This window comes from Pan troglodytes, chromosome 9, assembly GCF_028858775.2.
Source record: "Pan troglodytes isolate AG18354 chromosome 9, NHGRI_mPanTro3-v2.0_pri, whole genome shotgun sequence".
Taxonomy (NCBI): Eukaryota; Metazoa; Chordata; class Mammalia; order Primates; family Hominidae; genus Pan; species Pan troglodytes.
In genome coordinates, this window is record NC_072407.2 from 64,026,090 (window position 1) to 64,039,195 (window position 13,106).

At 59.0% G+C, this 13,106-nt stretch overlaps 1 protein-coding gene across 9 annotated transcripts in view; it reads left to right on the forward strand.

Moving 5' to 3' along the window:
- Positions 1-12,870, forward strand: part of MYRF (myelin regulatory factor) — a 35,896-nt gene extending 23,026 nt beyond the window's left edge. For 2 of the 9 annotated variants that reach the window (XM_024347191.3, XM_024347198.3), the window contains exons 9-27: positions 459-535; positions 725-835; positions 1,190-1,280; positions 1,666-1,866; positions 2,121-2,232; positions 2,767-2,876; positions 3,640-3,800; positions 3,875-3,947; positions 4,219-4,307; positions 4,599-4,667; positions 5,091-5,171; positions 5,336-5,424; positions 5,517-5,708; positions 5,952-6,203; positions 7,870-7,972; positions 8,208-8,282; positions 8,637-8,742; positions 10,155-10,229; positions 10,418-12,870. In XM_024347191.3, coding sequence (XP_024202959.1) covers positions 459-535; positions 725-835; positions 1,190-1,280; positions 1,666-1,866; positions 2,121-2,232; positions 2,767-2,876; positions 3,640-3,800; positions 3,875-3,947; positions 4,219-4,307; positions 4,599-4,667; positions 5,091-5,171; positions 5,336-5,424; positions 5,517-5,708; positions 5,952-6,203; positions 7,870-7,972; positions 8,208-8,282; positions 8,637-8,742; positions 10,155-10,229; positions 10,418-10,498 — 2,148 coding nt within the window. In that variant the 3' untranslated portion in view covers positions 10,499-12,870. The remainder of the gene's footprint in view (positions 1-458; positions 536-724; positions 836-1,189; positions 1,281-1,665; positions 1,867-2,120; positions 2,233-2,766; positions 2,877-3,639; positions 3,801-3,874; positions 3,948-4,218; positions 4,308-4,598; positions 4,668-5,090; positions 5,172-5,335; positions 5,425-5,516; positions 5,709-5,951; positions 6,204-7,869; positions 7,973-8,207; positions 8,283-8,636; positions 8,743-10,154; positions 10,230-10,417) is intronic. The other 7 variants (XM_024347192.3, XM_024347193.3, XM_024347194.3 and 4 more) reach the window with 7 other exon arrangements.
- The last annotated feature ends 236 nt before the right edge of the window (positions 12,871-13,106 follow it).

The window sequence follows — 13,106 nt, forward strand, 5'->3', positions numbered from 1 at the left end:
GACGTGGGTATGGAGAGGATCTGGGGAGTGAGTGGGCCTAGGTGCAAGTGGATGGGCTTGGAGGCTGCTGTGAGGTGTGTGGGTATGGACATGAGGGAGGGTGGGGCTGTGAGTGTGTGTGTGTGTCTGTGTGTGAGTGCATATATGCAGAGGTGGGGGGAGCGTGTGGGTGTGGAATGGGGGTGTGGGTGTTTGGGGAGTGACTGCATGCGTAGCTGTGCAGAAGTTGGGGGAGTGGTATGCTGTGAGGGGTGAGGAGGGTGTGGGTGTGAAGTAGGGTGTGGGGGGGTGTGACCATGCAGAAGGCATCTGAGCTTGTGGGAATCGCGGCTGAGGGCTGGGTGCTGCCCTGTTTCCTGGTGAGGTCTAGTTGGGCCAGGCCTGGCTGAGAGGGGGCAGGAGGGCAGGACCAGCTGGGTAGCCCCGTCCCGAGGTGCCACTGGCTTCACTCCCCACAGCTGGAGGCCCTGAACCAGTCCATTAACATCGAGCAGTCCCAGTCAGACCGGAGCAAGCGGCCCTTCAACCCGGTCACGTGAGTGTCTGACCCTGTTGGGGGTGGTACCTAGAAGGGTCCACAACTAAAGCTGGCTTGGGAATGGAGGGGCCAGGGAGGTACCCAGGGTGTCCGCCTCACGTACGTTGCTGGCCTGGGTGCCCCTCAGTGGCGTGGCTCTTGCAGCCTCCCTCCCTGCCCCTTGAGCACCCTGCCTCTCCTCTGCAGGGTCAATCTGCCCCCTGAGCAGGTCACGAAGGTGACTGTGGGGCGGCTGCACTTCAGCGAGACCACCGCTAACAACATGCGTAAGAAGGGCAAGCCCAACCCCGACCAGAGGTGAGCAGGTGGGGGCCCTGCCCCGGAGCCCCTCCATTTCTGAGGCAGGAAGACACCGCCCTGGGTGGCACACCAGGCACAGAGTCCTACAGGCTGAGCCATTTCACAGATGAGAGACCTGAGATTTAGAGCCCTTCATTGACTTAAGGATGGGAAGAGCAGAAGCCTGGCTTCTGGGTTGAGAAACAGCCCTGGCTTCTTGCTGTGGGCCCTGGGGAATTTCTGCCCCCTGGTGGAGGCTCGGGTTCCTCCTCTGTAGGAGGGGGTGAGATGAACATGCATCTGGCCAGGGAAAGGGTGGCCCTGGGGGTGGGGGCAGGCCATGAGTACTTCTGAGACCCCTGTGTGTCCCAGGTACTTCATGCTGGTGGTGGCCCTCCAGGCTCATGCACAGAACCAGAACTACACGCTGGCCGCCCAGATCTCAGAGCGCATCATTGTGCGGGTGAGAGCCACCTCCTCCCAGGGCGTAGACAGCCCTCCCCAGGACTGGGAGAAACAGCAAGCAGAAGTACCCGGGTACTGAGAGTCAGGAGTGGGCATGCTCATCCTGCTAGGCACTGGGTGTGTGGCTTTGGGCAAAGCTCCCACCCTCTCTGGGCTGCAGGGTCTCCACAGTAAAGCAGGGAGGTGGACGAAGCCTGGTAGCTTCTGGGATCCCACAAGTGACAAAAAGTTGTCACAGTGGGAGGGACAGTTCAAGTTGGGCTTGGTGCAGTGAGAAACCCTGGCTGGAAGGGGAGGGGCTGCTGTGGAGTTTCCCCTGCTCCCAGGGCCCTGCAGGTCCCCTCCCTATCCCCCAGGACTGATCCAGCCCCAACTCGCGGTAGGCCTCCAACCCAGGCCAGTTCGAGAGCGACAGCGATGTGTTGTGGCAGCGGGCACAGGTGCCCGACACCGTCTTCCACCACGGCCGCGTGGGCATCAACACAGACCGGCCGGATGAGGCGCTGGTTGTGCACGGGAATGTCAAGGTCATGGGCTCGCTTATGCACCCCTCCGACCTGCGCGCCAAGGAACACGTGCAGGAGGTGGGGCCGGGCGGGTCCAGAGGCTGGAGCGGGCCGCGGGGGCGGGGCTCCTGGGGAGGGGGCGTGACTACGCGGAAAGGCGGAGCTGCGGGGGAAGGAAGGGAGGGAGGCTGGCCTCGAATCCCGATCTAACGACTCCAGTGGTGGGGTCTCCTCTCCACACTGCAGCCTCCAGGCTGCCGCCCTCCTGGGCTCCGGGGCCTGCTCCGGGACGGCCGCAAGAGGGGTTCGTTCCCGCGCCTGGCTCCCCGCAGGTGGACACCACCGAGCAATTGAAGAGGATCTCGCGCATGCGGCTGGTGCACTATAGATACAAGCCCGAGTTCGCCGCCAGCGCGGGCATCGAGGCCACCGCGCCAGAGACAGGTAGGGACCGGGCTGGTGCGGACTGGGGTCCGGAAACCCAGAAACCTCGGGCCTCAGTGACCTTGCCCCCTGTCACCTGGAAATCCTACTCCTCTTGACTCCCGGAACTGCGCCCCTGGGAATCATGCCTTCTAGAAGTCCCGCCCCTCAGACCTTGGAAAATCGCACCTCTCCAGGTCCCCGGAACCTCGCCCCATTGTCAGTGGAAATCCGAGAATCGCGGCCCAGGGACCCTCGCCCTTCGCGCTAGATGAATCCTACCTTTAACCTGCCAGAATACTACCCACTCGCCCTGGGATCCTTACCCCCAGGAATCCGCCCCACCCCAGCCCAGGAACCTCACACCTGAGCCCTGGAATTGCAATCCTGTGAACACTGGTTCGTGGGATCTCCCTGCTCCAGGGCTCCTTGGAATCCAAATCTCTGGGTTCCAGAACTTCACCCTCTCCAGTCTTGCTCCCACTGTACATTACAAAGCTGTGAGTAGCCCTTTACCACCCCCCCACCCATCTTTGGCTTGTTCCCTGCCCCCAGGTGTCATCGCTCAGGAGGTGAAGGACATCTTGCCTGAGGCTGTGAAAGACACCGGAGACATGGTCTTTGCCAATGGGAAAACCATAGAGAACTTCCTGGTGGTGAACAAGGTCTGTGGGTAGGGGAATGGGAGGGAGCCCAGAGGCAAGGGGGGAGCCAGCTGGGGAACACTCATCACCTCCATAGATACTGGGGGCACTGCAAAGCAGAGGCAGGAGCACCCTCGGCTCTCATGCTGCCTCCAGAGCGCCCTCTGCACCCCACAGGGAAGGGGTGAGTGTTCAAGGAGATGAGTGGGTAGGGATTTGGCCCCTGGAGCCTGTGTGATCAAGGGCAAGAGAAACCCTGCGGAGGGCCATGGCCTTCCACCCCCAGTAAAATGAGGGCGGTAATAGAACTGCACAGACATCCTCGTATGGTTACCTCCAGGCTGAAATACGTGGTTTATTGTGAGGACGTTTGTCACTTACCTGTCCTGAGTCTGGGCGCCAAGGAGGCATGTAATAGGTCTCCACCCCAGCTGAATAGTGAAGTGCTGACATCTGAGACACCAGTCATCCGAGGGGCAGATCCCGGGGCTGCAGCCTTCAGGCTTAGGAAAGGAGAGCTCTGGCAGGGAGTGGGGAGGGCCATTCAGGCAGGTGGGACAGCCCAGGTGAAGGTGCAGAGGTGGAGGTGTTGCTCGGAGACAGGCACAGGAGCTGTGGGAGCCGAGGCTGGATTGGAGGGGCCCGCCCAGGTAGGGAGGCTTTGAGGGCCTCCCAGTGGCCAAGGACAGTGGCCGCCCCTCCTGCCCCCTGATGTCTGGCAGCCTGGGGCTCCCGGGGCTGACTGGGCCCTCTGTGTTGGCCCATGGCCCATGGCCCATGGCAGGAGCGCATCTTCATGGAGAACGTAGGGGCCGTGAAGGAGCTGTGCAAGCTGACAGACAACCTGGAGACGCGCATTGATGAGCTGGAGCGCTGGAGCCACAAGCTGGCCAAGCTGCGGCGGCTCGACAGCCTCAAGTCCACCGGCAGCTCGGGCGCCTTCAGGTAGGGGTGCGGGGTGGGGGAAGGTGAGACCCTTCTTCCCAGGGACACCCCTGATCCTGGCCCTCTTGCTGCAGCCATGCAGGGAGCCAGTTCAGTCGGGCGGGCAGCGTCCCCCACAAGAAGAGGCCCCCCAAGGTGGCCAGCAAGGTAGGGGTGAGCAGGGATGGCAGGCGGGTTGGAAAGGGGGCCTCCCTTGTGGCCTCCCTTTCTGGCTTGCAGTTCTCCAGCCTCACTGCCTCTGGTGCTTCCCTCTCCTTGTGACTCTGTAGCCCTCCCAGCCCCGTTTCTCTTTCTTCTCCCTTTGCCCCCGGGGAAATGGGGCACCCCCTTAACCGCTCCTCCGACCTCCAGCAGAGCCCACTGGGGACAGCCTCAGCCTGGCCCTCTTTGCATTTGCACTTTTCCTCTTGGTCCTCAGTCATCGTCCGTGGTTCCGGACCAGGCCTGCATCAGCCAGCGCTTCCTGCAGGGAACCATCATTGCCCTGGTGGTGGTCATGGCCTTCAGGTGACTTGTCCCCTGGGCTCTCATGGTGGCTGACTAGGGGAATGGAGCTGCCCAGTGGAGTCAGCTGCCCATGGGCTCAGGCCTGGGGGAAGAGGAGGATGTAGCTTGGGAGATCAGGCAGCTGAGGTCTCGGTGAGGTGGGCCTTTCTGCCTCTTCCCCTCTGGGGTGACCCATTTTGTAGGCATCACCTGGGAGCCCAGCCTCAGGAGCAAGGACCACAGCCTTGTCCTAGAGAGAGGGCACTGGATGGTGGCTCCAGCTCTAACGGTCACCCTTTTCTGTGGCTCCAGCGTGGTGTCCATGTCCACACTGTACGTGCTGAGCCTGCGCACAGAGGAGGACCTGGTAGACACTGATGGGTAGGTTCCTGGAGGCCAAGCCAAGCTGCCAGGCCAGGTGGGGCTTTGGTGGGCAGTCCCAGGTCAGAGAGCCATGAGACTGTCTTCTCTAAAGGAGTTCATCCTTAGCCTCTCAGCCTGCTGGGGTGCTGTGGGGGTCCAGGGAGGGCCTCCTTGGAGGGTGGGCAGCCTTTCCCAGTCCCTGCTGACGCTGATGTTTCTGTCTGGCCTGTTTAGTGCCCCTCCAGGTAGCTGGGCCTGCGAGTCAGGGCTGTCTGAGGGGCTGGGGTTGGAACATGGGGTAGGAGGAAGGAGGGCCAGGGCAGGGCCTTGGGCTCTGCGAGCCCACTGTCACCCCCAGCTCCTGGGGCCACCTCTGACTGTGTCTTCTCTTCTCTCTTCCCCTTTGCCTGTCTCACCCTTTGCCTTTTTGCTGCCCCTTAGCTCTTTTGCCGTGTCCACTTCCTGTCTCCTGGCCCTGCTCCGGCCCCAGCCCCCTGGGGGGAGTGAGGCCTTGTGCCCATGGTACGTGCTGACCAGCGCCCCTCTCCTCTGGCTCCTGCTGCCCCTCTTCCTGCCTCCCTCCCCTCCCTCTCTGCCTCTTCCTGCCCTCCTGCCTCTCCAGGACTGTCAGGCCCTCTCCCCTCAAGCTCTCCCAGCCCTTCTGAGCTCAGCCCATCCTTCCCCAGCAGGTCCAGCCAGAGCTTTGGGACCACGCAGCTCCGACAGTCCCCCTTGACCACTGGGCTACCAGGCATACAGCCCTCTTTGCTGCTGGGTGCGTGTCTGGGCAGGTCTGGGTAGGACAGGGAGGTTGCTATGTTCTGTCTTTGGGGCTTCTCCGGCTCATACAGCCTCTGGCCTCCTCAGTGACCACCAGCCTCACCAGCTCGGCCCCAGGTTCTGCTGTCCGCACCTTGGACATGTGTTCCAGCCACCCCTGCCCTGTCATCTGCTGTTCCTCACCCACCACCAACCCTACCACTGGTCCTAGTCTTGGCCCCAGCTTTAACCCTGGCCATGTCCTCAGCCCAAGTCCCAGCCCCAGCACCAACCGCTCAGGTAAGGCTTTCTGTGGGCTGGGGCTTGGGGCGGGGGCTACCTTCTTAGAGAGAAAGGCCCAAATACTCATTGGTGGGAGGGTCTCCTGGAGCCTAGAACGAGGCTCTGGACAATGACTGAGAAGTTCCCCTGAGAGGACCAAGAGACACATGGGGTTCACTCAGTCTTGTGGGGCCCTAGAGACAGCTGGACAGGAAGAAACCAGCTTCCAGCTTCTTAGCCTGTGCCTGGTTCTATCCACAGGCCCCAGCCAGATGGCCCTTCTGCCAGTCACCAACATCAGAGCCAAGTCCTGGGGTCTTTCAGTCAATGGCATTGGCCACTCCAAGCATCACAAGAGTCTGGAGCCTCTGGCCAGCCCTGCAGTCCCCTTCCCTGGGGGGCAGGGCAAAGCCAAAAACAGTCCCAGCCTTGGTTTCCATGGCCGGGCCCGCCGAGGGGCCCTCCAGTCCAGCGTGGGCCCTGCTGAGCCCACCTGGGCCCAGGGCCAGTCAGGTACTTGCTGCACCCCTGACACTACCCAGCCCAGCCTGGCAAGGCTCACTGGCCAGGGCCCACCTCAGCCCAGTCATGTGACTGTCTGGGTTCAGACTTGTCAGTCAATAGACGTTTGCTGAGCACAGAATCAGGATCAGGAATCAGGCCTGCAGCCTTACATAGATCATCCCATTTAGTCCCCACAGCACTCCTGCACGAAAGGAATTGTTGTTCCTATTGTTCAGCTGAAGAAATGGGATGGAGACTAAGGTGAAGTGACCTGCCCAGGGTTATACAGCCCCTCCGAGGCAGGGCTTGTATTTGATCCCGAGCCTGGCTCCTCCTTCGCCATGCCAGCACCAGGAGGGTGCTATACTGGGTCTCCCCTACTGTTTCCAAAACCTTGGATCTTTGGTTTTAACAAAGCTACAGAACCTTTTATTGTAGTTTTCAAACTGGGTTCCTCTGAGGTACCCTGGGGGCTGCGCTGGGGGCTGCCCTGGGGGTTGAAGGGGAGGCTGGGAGGCTTCCTGGCTTCAACCAGGCAGCTCTGCTCTCACCAACTTTCATTTGATGGATTTTGTGGCTTCAAGAAAAAGAAAGCCTGGAAAATGTGGCTTACAGAGATGGAAATTCAATGTGATGGGGGAACCCCATGGGGGAGATGTTTGCCAGGCACCCGTTTACTGAGCTGCCTGCCACTCTGTGGCTGGCTCTGTACAGGGGACTGGGGGTGATGAAGATGGACATGCCCCTGTCCCCAAAGACCTCACAGAGATGAAAACACAGTGTGATGAGGCTCTGAGGGGACATGCAGGTAGCTTTGGGACTGGGGAGGACACTTAATCCGGACGAAGGTGGGGAGGATCAGGGAAAACTTCTCTGGAGTTGGTGACATTTGAGCTGACTCTTTAAAGGACCTTTGGAATTTGCCCAGAAGGGATGTGGGAAGGGCACCTTCCATCTCGTCTGTATCTGATACCTGTCCTGACCACACAGGGTGTCCTGGATCCTGTTGGGGTCCTTGGGTCCCTGGGTCATGCCTCAGAGCTGAAAACGTACCAGGTCCAGCAAATGTTCAGCGGCCCCAGCTTCCCCCTTCCTGGGTGGATAGTCAGGCAGCAGCAAGACTGTATGTGAACTAGATGAGCAAGAAGTCCTGTCTCCCCCATCTGACTTGTCACACTTCAGTCCCACCCCTACCCAGCCAGCCTGCAGTCGGTTTGTTCAGGGAGGCTGCGAGGAGCAGCGTGCTGGTAGCGGTGTAATCATCGGCCTCGGGGCAGAGGGGAGCCTGATTTGTGTGATGCTGTCAACACTGCTGATTTCAAGCTACCAGTGTAACTGATGTTTCTGAACCCAGAACTGGGAGAGATGCCCGCAGTCAGGAACACAGGCCTCGAGCGGGCTCCTGCACACCTGGCAGGGGATGTGAAGACCCATCCCTACTTCTGGGTGTTCCAGTTCTTTTGAGGAGGCAGATGTCAGGCTCACGGGAACTGGGTAGTCCTAGGGCTGCTGAGGAAAGGGTGTAGTGTGATGCTGGCCATTGTGGAGATCTGGAAAAAAATAACCTGGAACTTATTCATACTAAGGTGTGAGTGACTGCTTCAAGTCTGGCAAGGAAAGACTTGCCTGCTTCTCATTTGTGTCCTGCCTTGTCACCTTACTCCTGCCCCAACAGCCTCTCTCCTTGCAGAGCCAGTGCCCTCCCTGACCTCCATCCAGGTGCTGGAGAATTCGATGTCCATCACCTCCCAGTACTGTGCTCCAGGGGATGCCTGCAGGTGGGCTGGGCTCCCTCCCCTCACCCAGGGAGGTCCTCAGGTGACATGAGCCCAGGTGGTACAGATCGCCCAGAACTTGCCCTTTCAGGGAGGAGCCTCCCCCATAAGGCAGGGCAGCCCCTTTCCAGGCCTCTGTGGAGCTCCAGTACAGATTGGGGGCTGAGGAGTCCCTGGTGTGGGGGGGGGGGGGGTGGCAGGGTACCCTCAGGCTAAGGTGCCAGTTTTGCCCCTGCAGGCCTGGGAACTTCACCTACCACATCCCTGTCAGCAGTGGCACCCCACTGCACCTCAGCCTGACTCTGCAGATGAAGTGAGTGCCGGCGTGGGGAAGTGGGAGGCAGGAGGGGAGCCAGGGAGAATCTCCCGCAGAGCCTCAGAACAGCCGAGTCTGAGGACAGCCGGAGAGTCTCTGGTATTTCCTGCATGGTGGGATAAGTGCTGACTTCATTGCCTACTTCGTGGTTAGCTGGCTAAATGACCTGGCCTCATGGGCTGAGGACCACATGGGATGGTTGATGGGAAAGGTTTTGTTCGAGGGCCCTGGTTATTATGCGGTGTTTCAGGCTGGGTGGAGATTCAGAGGCGTGTGGCAGGCTGGCTGGGAGGGGGCTGGGGTTGAGGGACTCCAGAACCTCATTTCTCTGCTAACTGGGCCTGTCTACAGCTCCTCCTCCCCCGTGTCTGTGGTGCTGTGCAGCCTGAGGTCAAAGGAGGAACCATGTGAGGAGGGGAGCCTTCCACAGAGTCTCCACACCCACCAGGACACCCAGGTAGGTGGGACTGGGAAGCTGCGGGCCGGCCAGGCCCGAGCTGCTTCTCTCCTGGCACAACTGGGCCCCCAAATGGGCAAGGAGCAGAAGCTGGGAGTTATAGAGTGAAGCCTTCTCCACAAGGGACACTCTGGGGCCTGGGCCTCTGTGTCCCAGGGAGGGGCACGCATGTCCGTGTTTGTTCATTGCACTCTGCTGAGCATCTCCCAGCCCTGCCGTGCTGGAGATGTGGGGAAGACAGCAGATCACAGGCGCTAATGTGGATGAGTGCAATGATGGAAACAGGCAGGTGTCTGGGAGCCCATGGCGGGGAGGGCTGTGGCTCACTGGAGGTGTCTGCAGAAGCAGGAAGGAGCCGACCTCATGCTCAGGTTGGGGAAGTGGCACAGCTAGATGTGCAGCATCAGAGGGCCCCTCAGGTTCCATGTTTGGCTACCTCTTCTGGGAGAACTGGATGGTGAGCTCCTCCCTGGCCAGGTAACCGGAAGTTATGACTGTCCCTGGGGCTGATGGACCCCCAGTTTCTTCTTGAGCCTAAGAGGCCATGGGAGAAGACGCTCAGGACAAATGAAGGGAAGTAGTGATTATTTTTTCTCGCCCATTCATGTGTTTACTCAGAAAATATTGATTGGGGCCCCATCTGTCCCAGGCCCTGTACTGGGTGGGCCCAGCTGCAGGGGAGAGAGGTGGAGTAGACACAGGTTTTGACTTCCAAGAACGTACTCTATAGTGAGGGAGAAAAGACGTGCAGAAAGCACCTGCAACAGAGGTGGGGGTGCTTCTGAGGGAGGCCCGAGCCCTGTCACCCTGCAGAAGAGACAGTGTCCGAGACAGAGGGAGAGCCCAGCTAGACACGCAGCAGACATGGTGCTCGGGCCTGAAACCACATCACAGACGCACAGCCAAAGCCTCAGGTAGATGGGCAAGCTGCCTGCGGCCAGGCTGCATGCCACGCTGTGAGGGAGACAGCCAGACAGGCCTGGGTTTGAATCCCAGCTGTGTGATTTTGCCACACTGTGTGATTTTTAGGAAGTGGCTCAGTTTCCTCATCCAGAAGATGGGGCTAGTAGCAGCACTGTGTCACTGGATTGTACTGAGGATGGGGCTAATGAAATACTTTGATGTGCCCAGAGCATAGTGGGTGAGGGAACCCAGCACAACAGGACTGGGAAGGAGGCAGGGGCCAGGTGGAGGTGGCTGTGGACCTGCCAGTCCCGGGCACGGTCTGCATGGAGTAGCTGCCATTGCTCCTTCTGCCAAAGCAGAACATGCTCCTTCCTATCTCTTCAAAGTTCTCTGCTTTTTCCCTTCATAAAACTCCCCACAGACCCCAGGACTGCAACGGCCGTGGTGAGATGCTGGTTGGGATAAGGGCAGCAGTCTGTCCTGACCCCTCTCTCCCTTCTCTCCAGGGCACCTCTCACCGGTGGCCAATAACCATCCTGTCCTTCCGTGAATTCACCTACCACTTCCGGGTGGCACTGCTGGTGAGCAGGGGCATCCCACCTACCCTGGAGGTCTGGGCACCCCTGTCTGCGACGTGGGGCTTGAGGAATGGGGGGTTTGCACAGTATGTGGTAGGGCTGGGGGCACAGTGTCAAGCAATGTCAGCAGGGAGTGCCGTCTGCCCCGCACCCCCAGAGCCGCCTCACCTTCCCACTGCCCTTCCACCCAGGGTCAGGCCAACTGCAGTTCAGAGGCTCTCGCCCAGCCAGCCACAGACTACTACTTCCACTTCTACCGCCTGTGTGACTGAGCTGCCCTCCTGAGGCAGCACCACACCAGGGACCAGGGGTGCCCAGGCACCCCCCAACACTGGATGCAATGGTGTTACACTGGAGCCCGCTGCAGGCCAGCTCTGCTGTTCACTGGCCCTACCCGAGACTGGTGAAACTGGAAGTCTTCACACTGGAGTTGCTGTTCCAGCTGGTTGCCCCTCACGGCACAGAGGGAACCTGAGAGCCAGAGACTTCCTGGGCCTTCCTGCCTGCCACCCCCTAGGGGCCAGGACAGGACCAGTTTACCTCTTTCCAGATATGGTGGTTGGAGGGCTGGTTCAGGTGCCCTGGAGGGAAGGGGAAGCCTGTGGCCCTGATTTGTTCAGAGCCCACTCTCCCTTGCCTCCTCTTTTGAGACTGGAGCCAACCCTTTTGGAGAGAGGACCTGCCCACCTTTGAGATCAGCAGGGGGCTCGGATCCAGCCCTAAGAGACTTGGGTGGACCCCCATGAGTCAATGGAGGGCAGACGGCTCTCCCCCTTAAAGCTGTTCCCTGGGGGATGGCTTGGTAGTGGACTTTCTGGGGTTTGCCTGTTACGCCAGACTCGGACTTCTAAGCTTTAAGTGTGGCCCAGGAGGTTTCTTCTCCCTGGGAGGGCTTGGCTCCCAAGAAGTCCCAGGGCAGCTGAGGCCAGCCCTGGCTGGGTTGGAGAAACTGACTTTGTGCCTTAAGTCTACTCAGTGCCTGGTGAAGCCACCCTCAGCCCTTCACAGGCCTGAACCAGTAGGGGCCAGTGGGCCAGGTAAGCCCTAGAGCCTTGAACCAGGAATATCCAGGAAGAGGAAATTCCCTTTGAGCCCCCAGATGGTGTTGCAGCTTCACTGCCTGCGTTCCTGGGAGCGTCTGGAGCTCACAGTGATCAGTGACCACATCATTCTCTCTGAGCAGAGGAGCAGGAATCCCTCAAGCAGCAGCCTGGTCTTGGCTGGTGGGCAGATGCAAATAGCTTTTGCTGTTATTAATGAAGTAATTACTAAATGCACTTAAACCAGGGCAGGAAGGAATGGAAGGATGGAGCTAGAAAGCTCAGAGTGGGCCAAAGCAGGGGTGTGACACTTGCAAAGACAGGGCTCTGACTCTGATCCCTCCCAGGGAGCCTCCGACACCCATCCCACTCCCAACCACCAAGACCCTGGGTTAGGGAAGAAGTTGTATCTTAAGTGCCACCTTCAAGTTTCTTAGTGGTGCCTGGTGCATTCTGAGGCTACATCCAGGCTCATGGAAGGAGTGTGGTATTCATTTAGCCATGTCTGCCATGGGTCCAGAAGTGGGAAAGGGAATTGCTGTCCTTGCCCTGTGGTATGCTGCCACCTCTTTGGGAAGCAGGCCTTGCCCCTGTCCCACCACTCATTCTCAGCTTTGAATGGGAGGCCTTTCTATAGTGGAGGCCTTTCCTTGAAGCCTATGAACTGCAGGCCCCCTTTTGCCATTGATCTCAAAGCACTTGTCCTCAGGATAGGGAAGAGCAGGGGGATGCAGGAATAGCAGGGATAGCTTGCTCCCAGCCCCCTCCCCAATTTGGTTCCGTTGACATAGGAATTTTACGATTCCCAAACCATGCAGGGGCTGAGCCTTCCTTATGATGACTTTGTTCTCCCTCCCACTGGGGGAATCCTCCCTATGCCTTAAAACTGCCGAGCCCCACTCCATGTAATAGGATTCCTGGGCTTCCTCAATGGGGGTTCATGTTCTTGGACTGCGGCCCCTCAGTCCTTAACTGGAAAGTAACCGTCCACTGCCCCCTGGAGCCCATCTGGACACAGCACAGCCCCAAAACCGTTAGCAGCTGGCTCTGTTTCCAAGCCTGGGGAGGGGTTCCTCAGTGCAGGAGTTGGGGACAGGCTGGGGATCCAAGCTGCTTGAGGGGGTCAACCTTGGACCAAAGTTGCCTTAAGCCTGTGGTAAAAGGGCTTCAGGGAAGGTAAGTGGGCCACCTGCTGGAAGCTGCCAGCTGCCCGGCTGGCAATGGTGTGAGTGTCTTGGCCCTGTCCCTGCCCTGGGGTCCAGCAGGTCATCCCTCCCTTCTTCTCTCTCCTTTGGCGTTTGTTCCTGTAGTCACTGGGCTAATCTCCCCCTAGCTTCAAGCTGTACATAGGGCCTCCCAGTGCAAATCCTCCTGCCCATACCGTGCACCCTTAGAAGCCTGCGTGTGCATAGAGCGCCCCCTACCTCCCAGTTAACTCCCAGTTCTCCCTGAGCTTGGTATTTGTCGTGTGCCAACTCTGACTCTGAGGTGGGCAGTGAGGGAAGCAGCCCCAGGCCTGCTTGCTTCCTGTCCCCGAAATGTTCGTTTCTTCTGAAGTAAATATACATATATAAATAAATGTATAAATACTGCTTTGTATCTGAGCTTGCCTCCTTGTCTATTCTTGGGATTGGTCTGGTGGGAGAGGAGTCACCTATAAGGCTAGGGCCAATTGGAATTCAAAGTTCTTCCTGAGAAGCCTGGAATCTCTGAGCTCCTGAACCAGAGGGCCAAATGGATGCTTCATACCCCTTATCCTCTTAGCTTCATATTGGGGCTAGGAGTGGACTCATCAGCCTCTCCCATGGCCACACCTTCCCCTCCTGCGCACCCGCTGCTG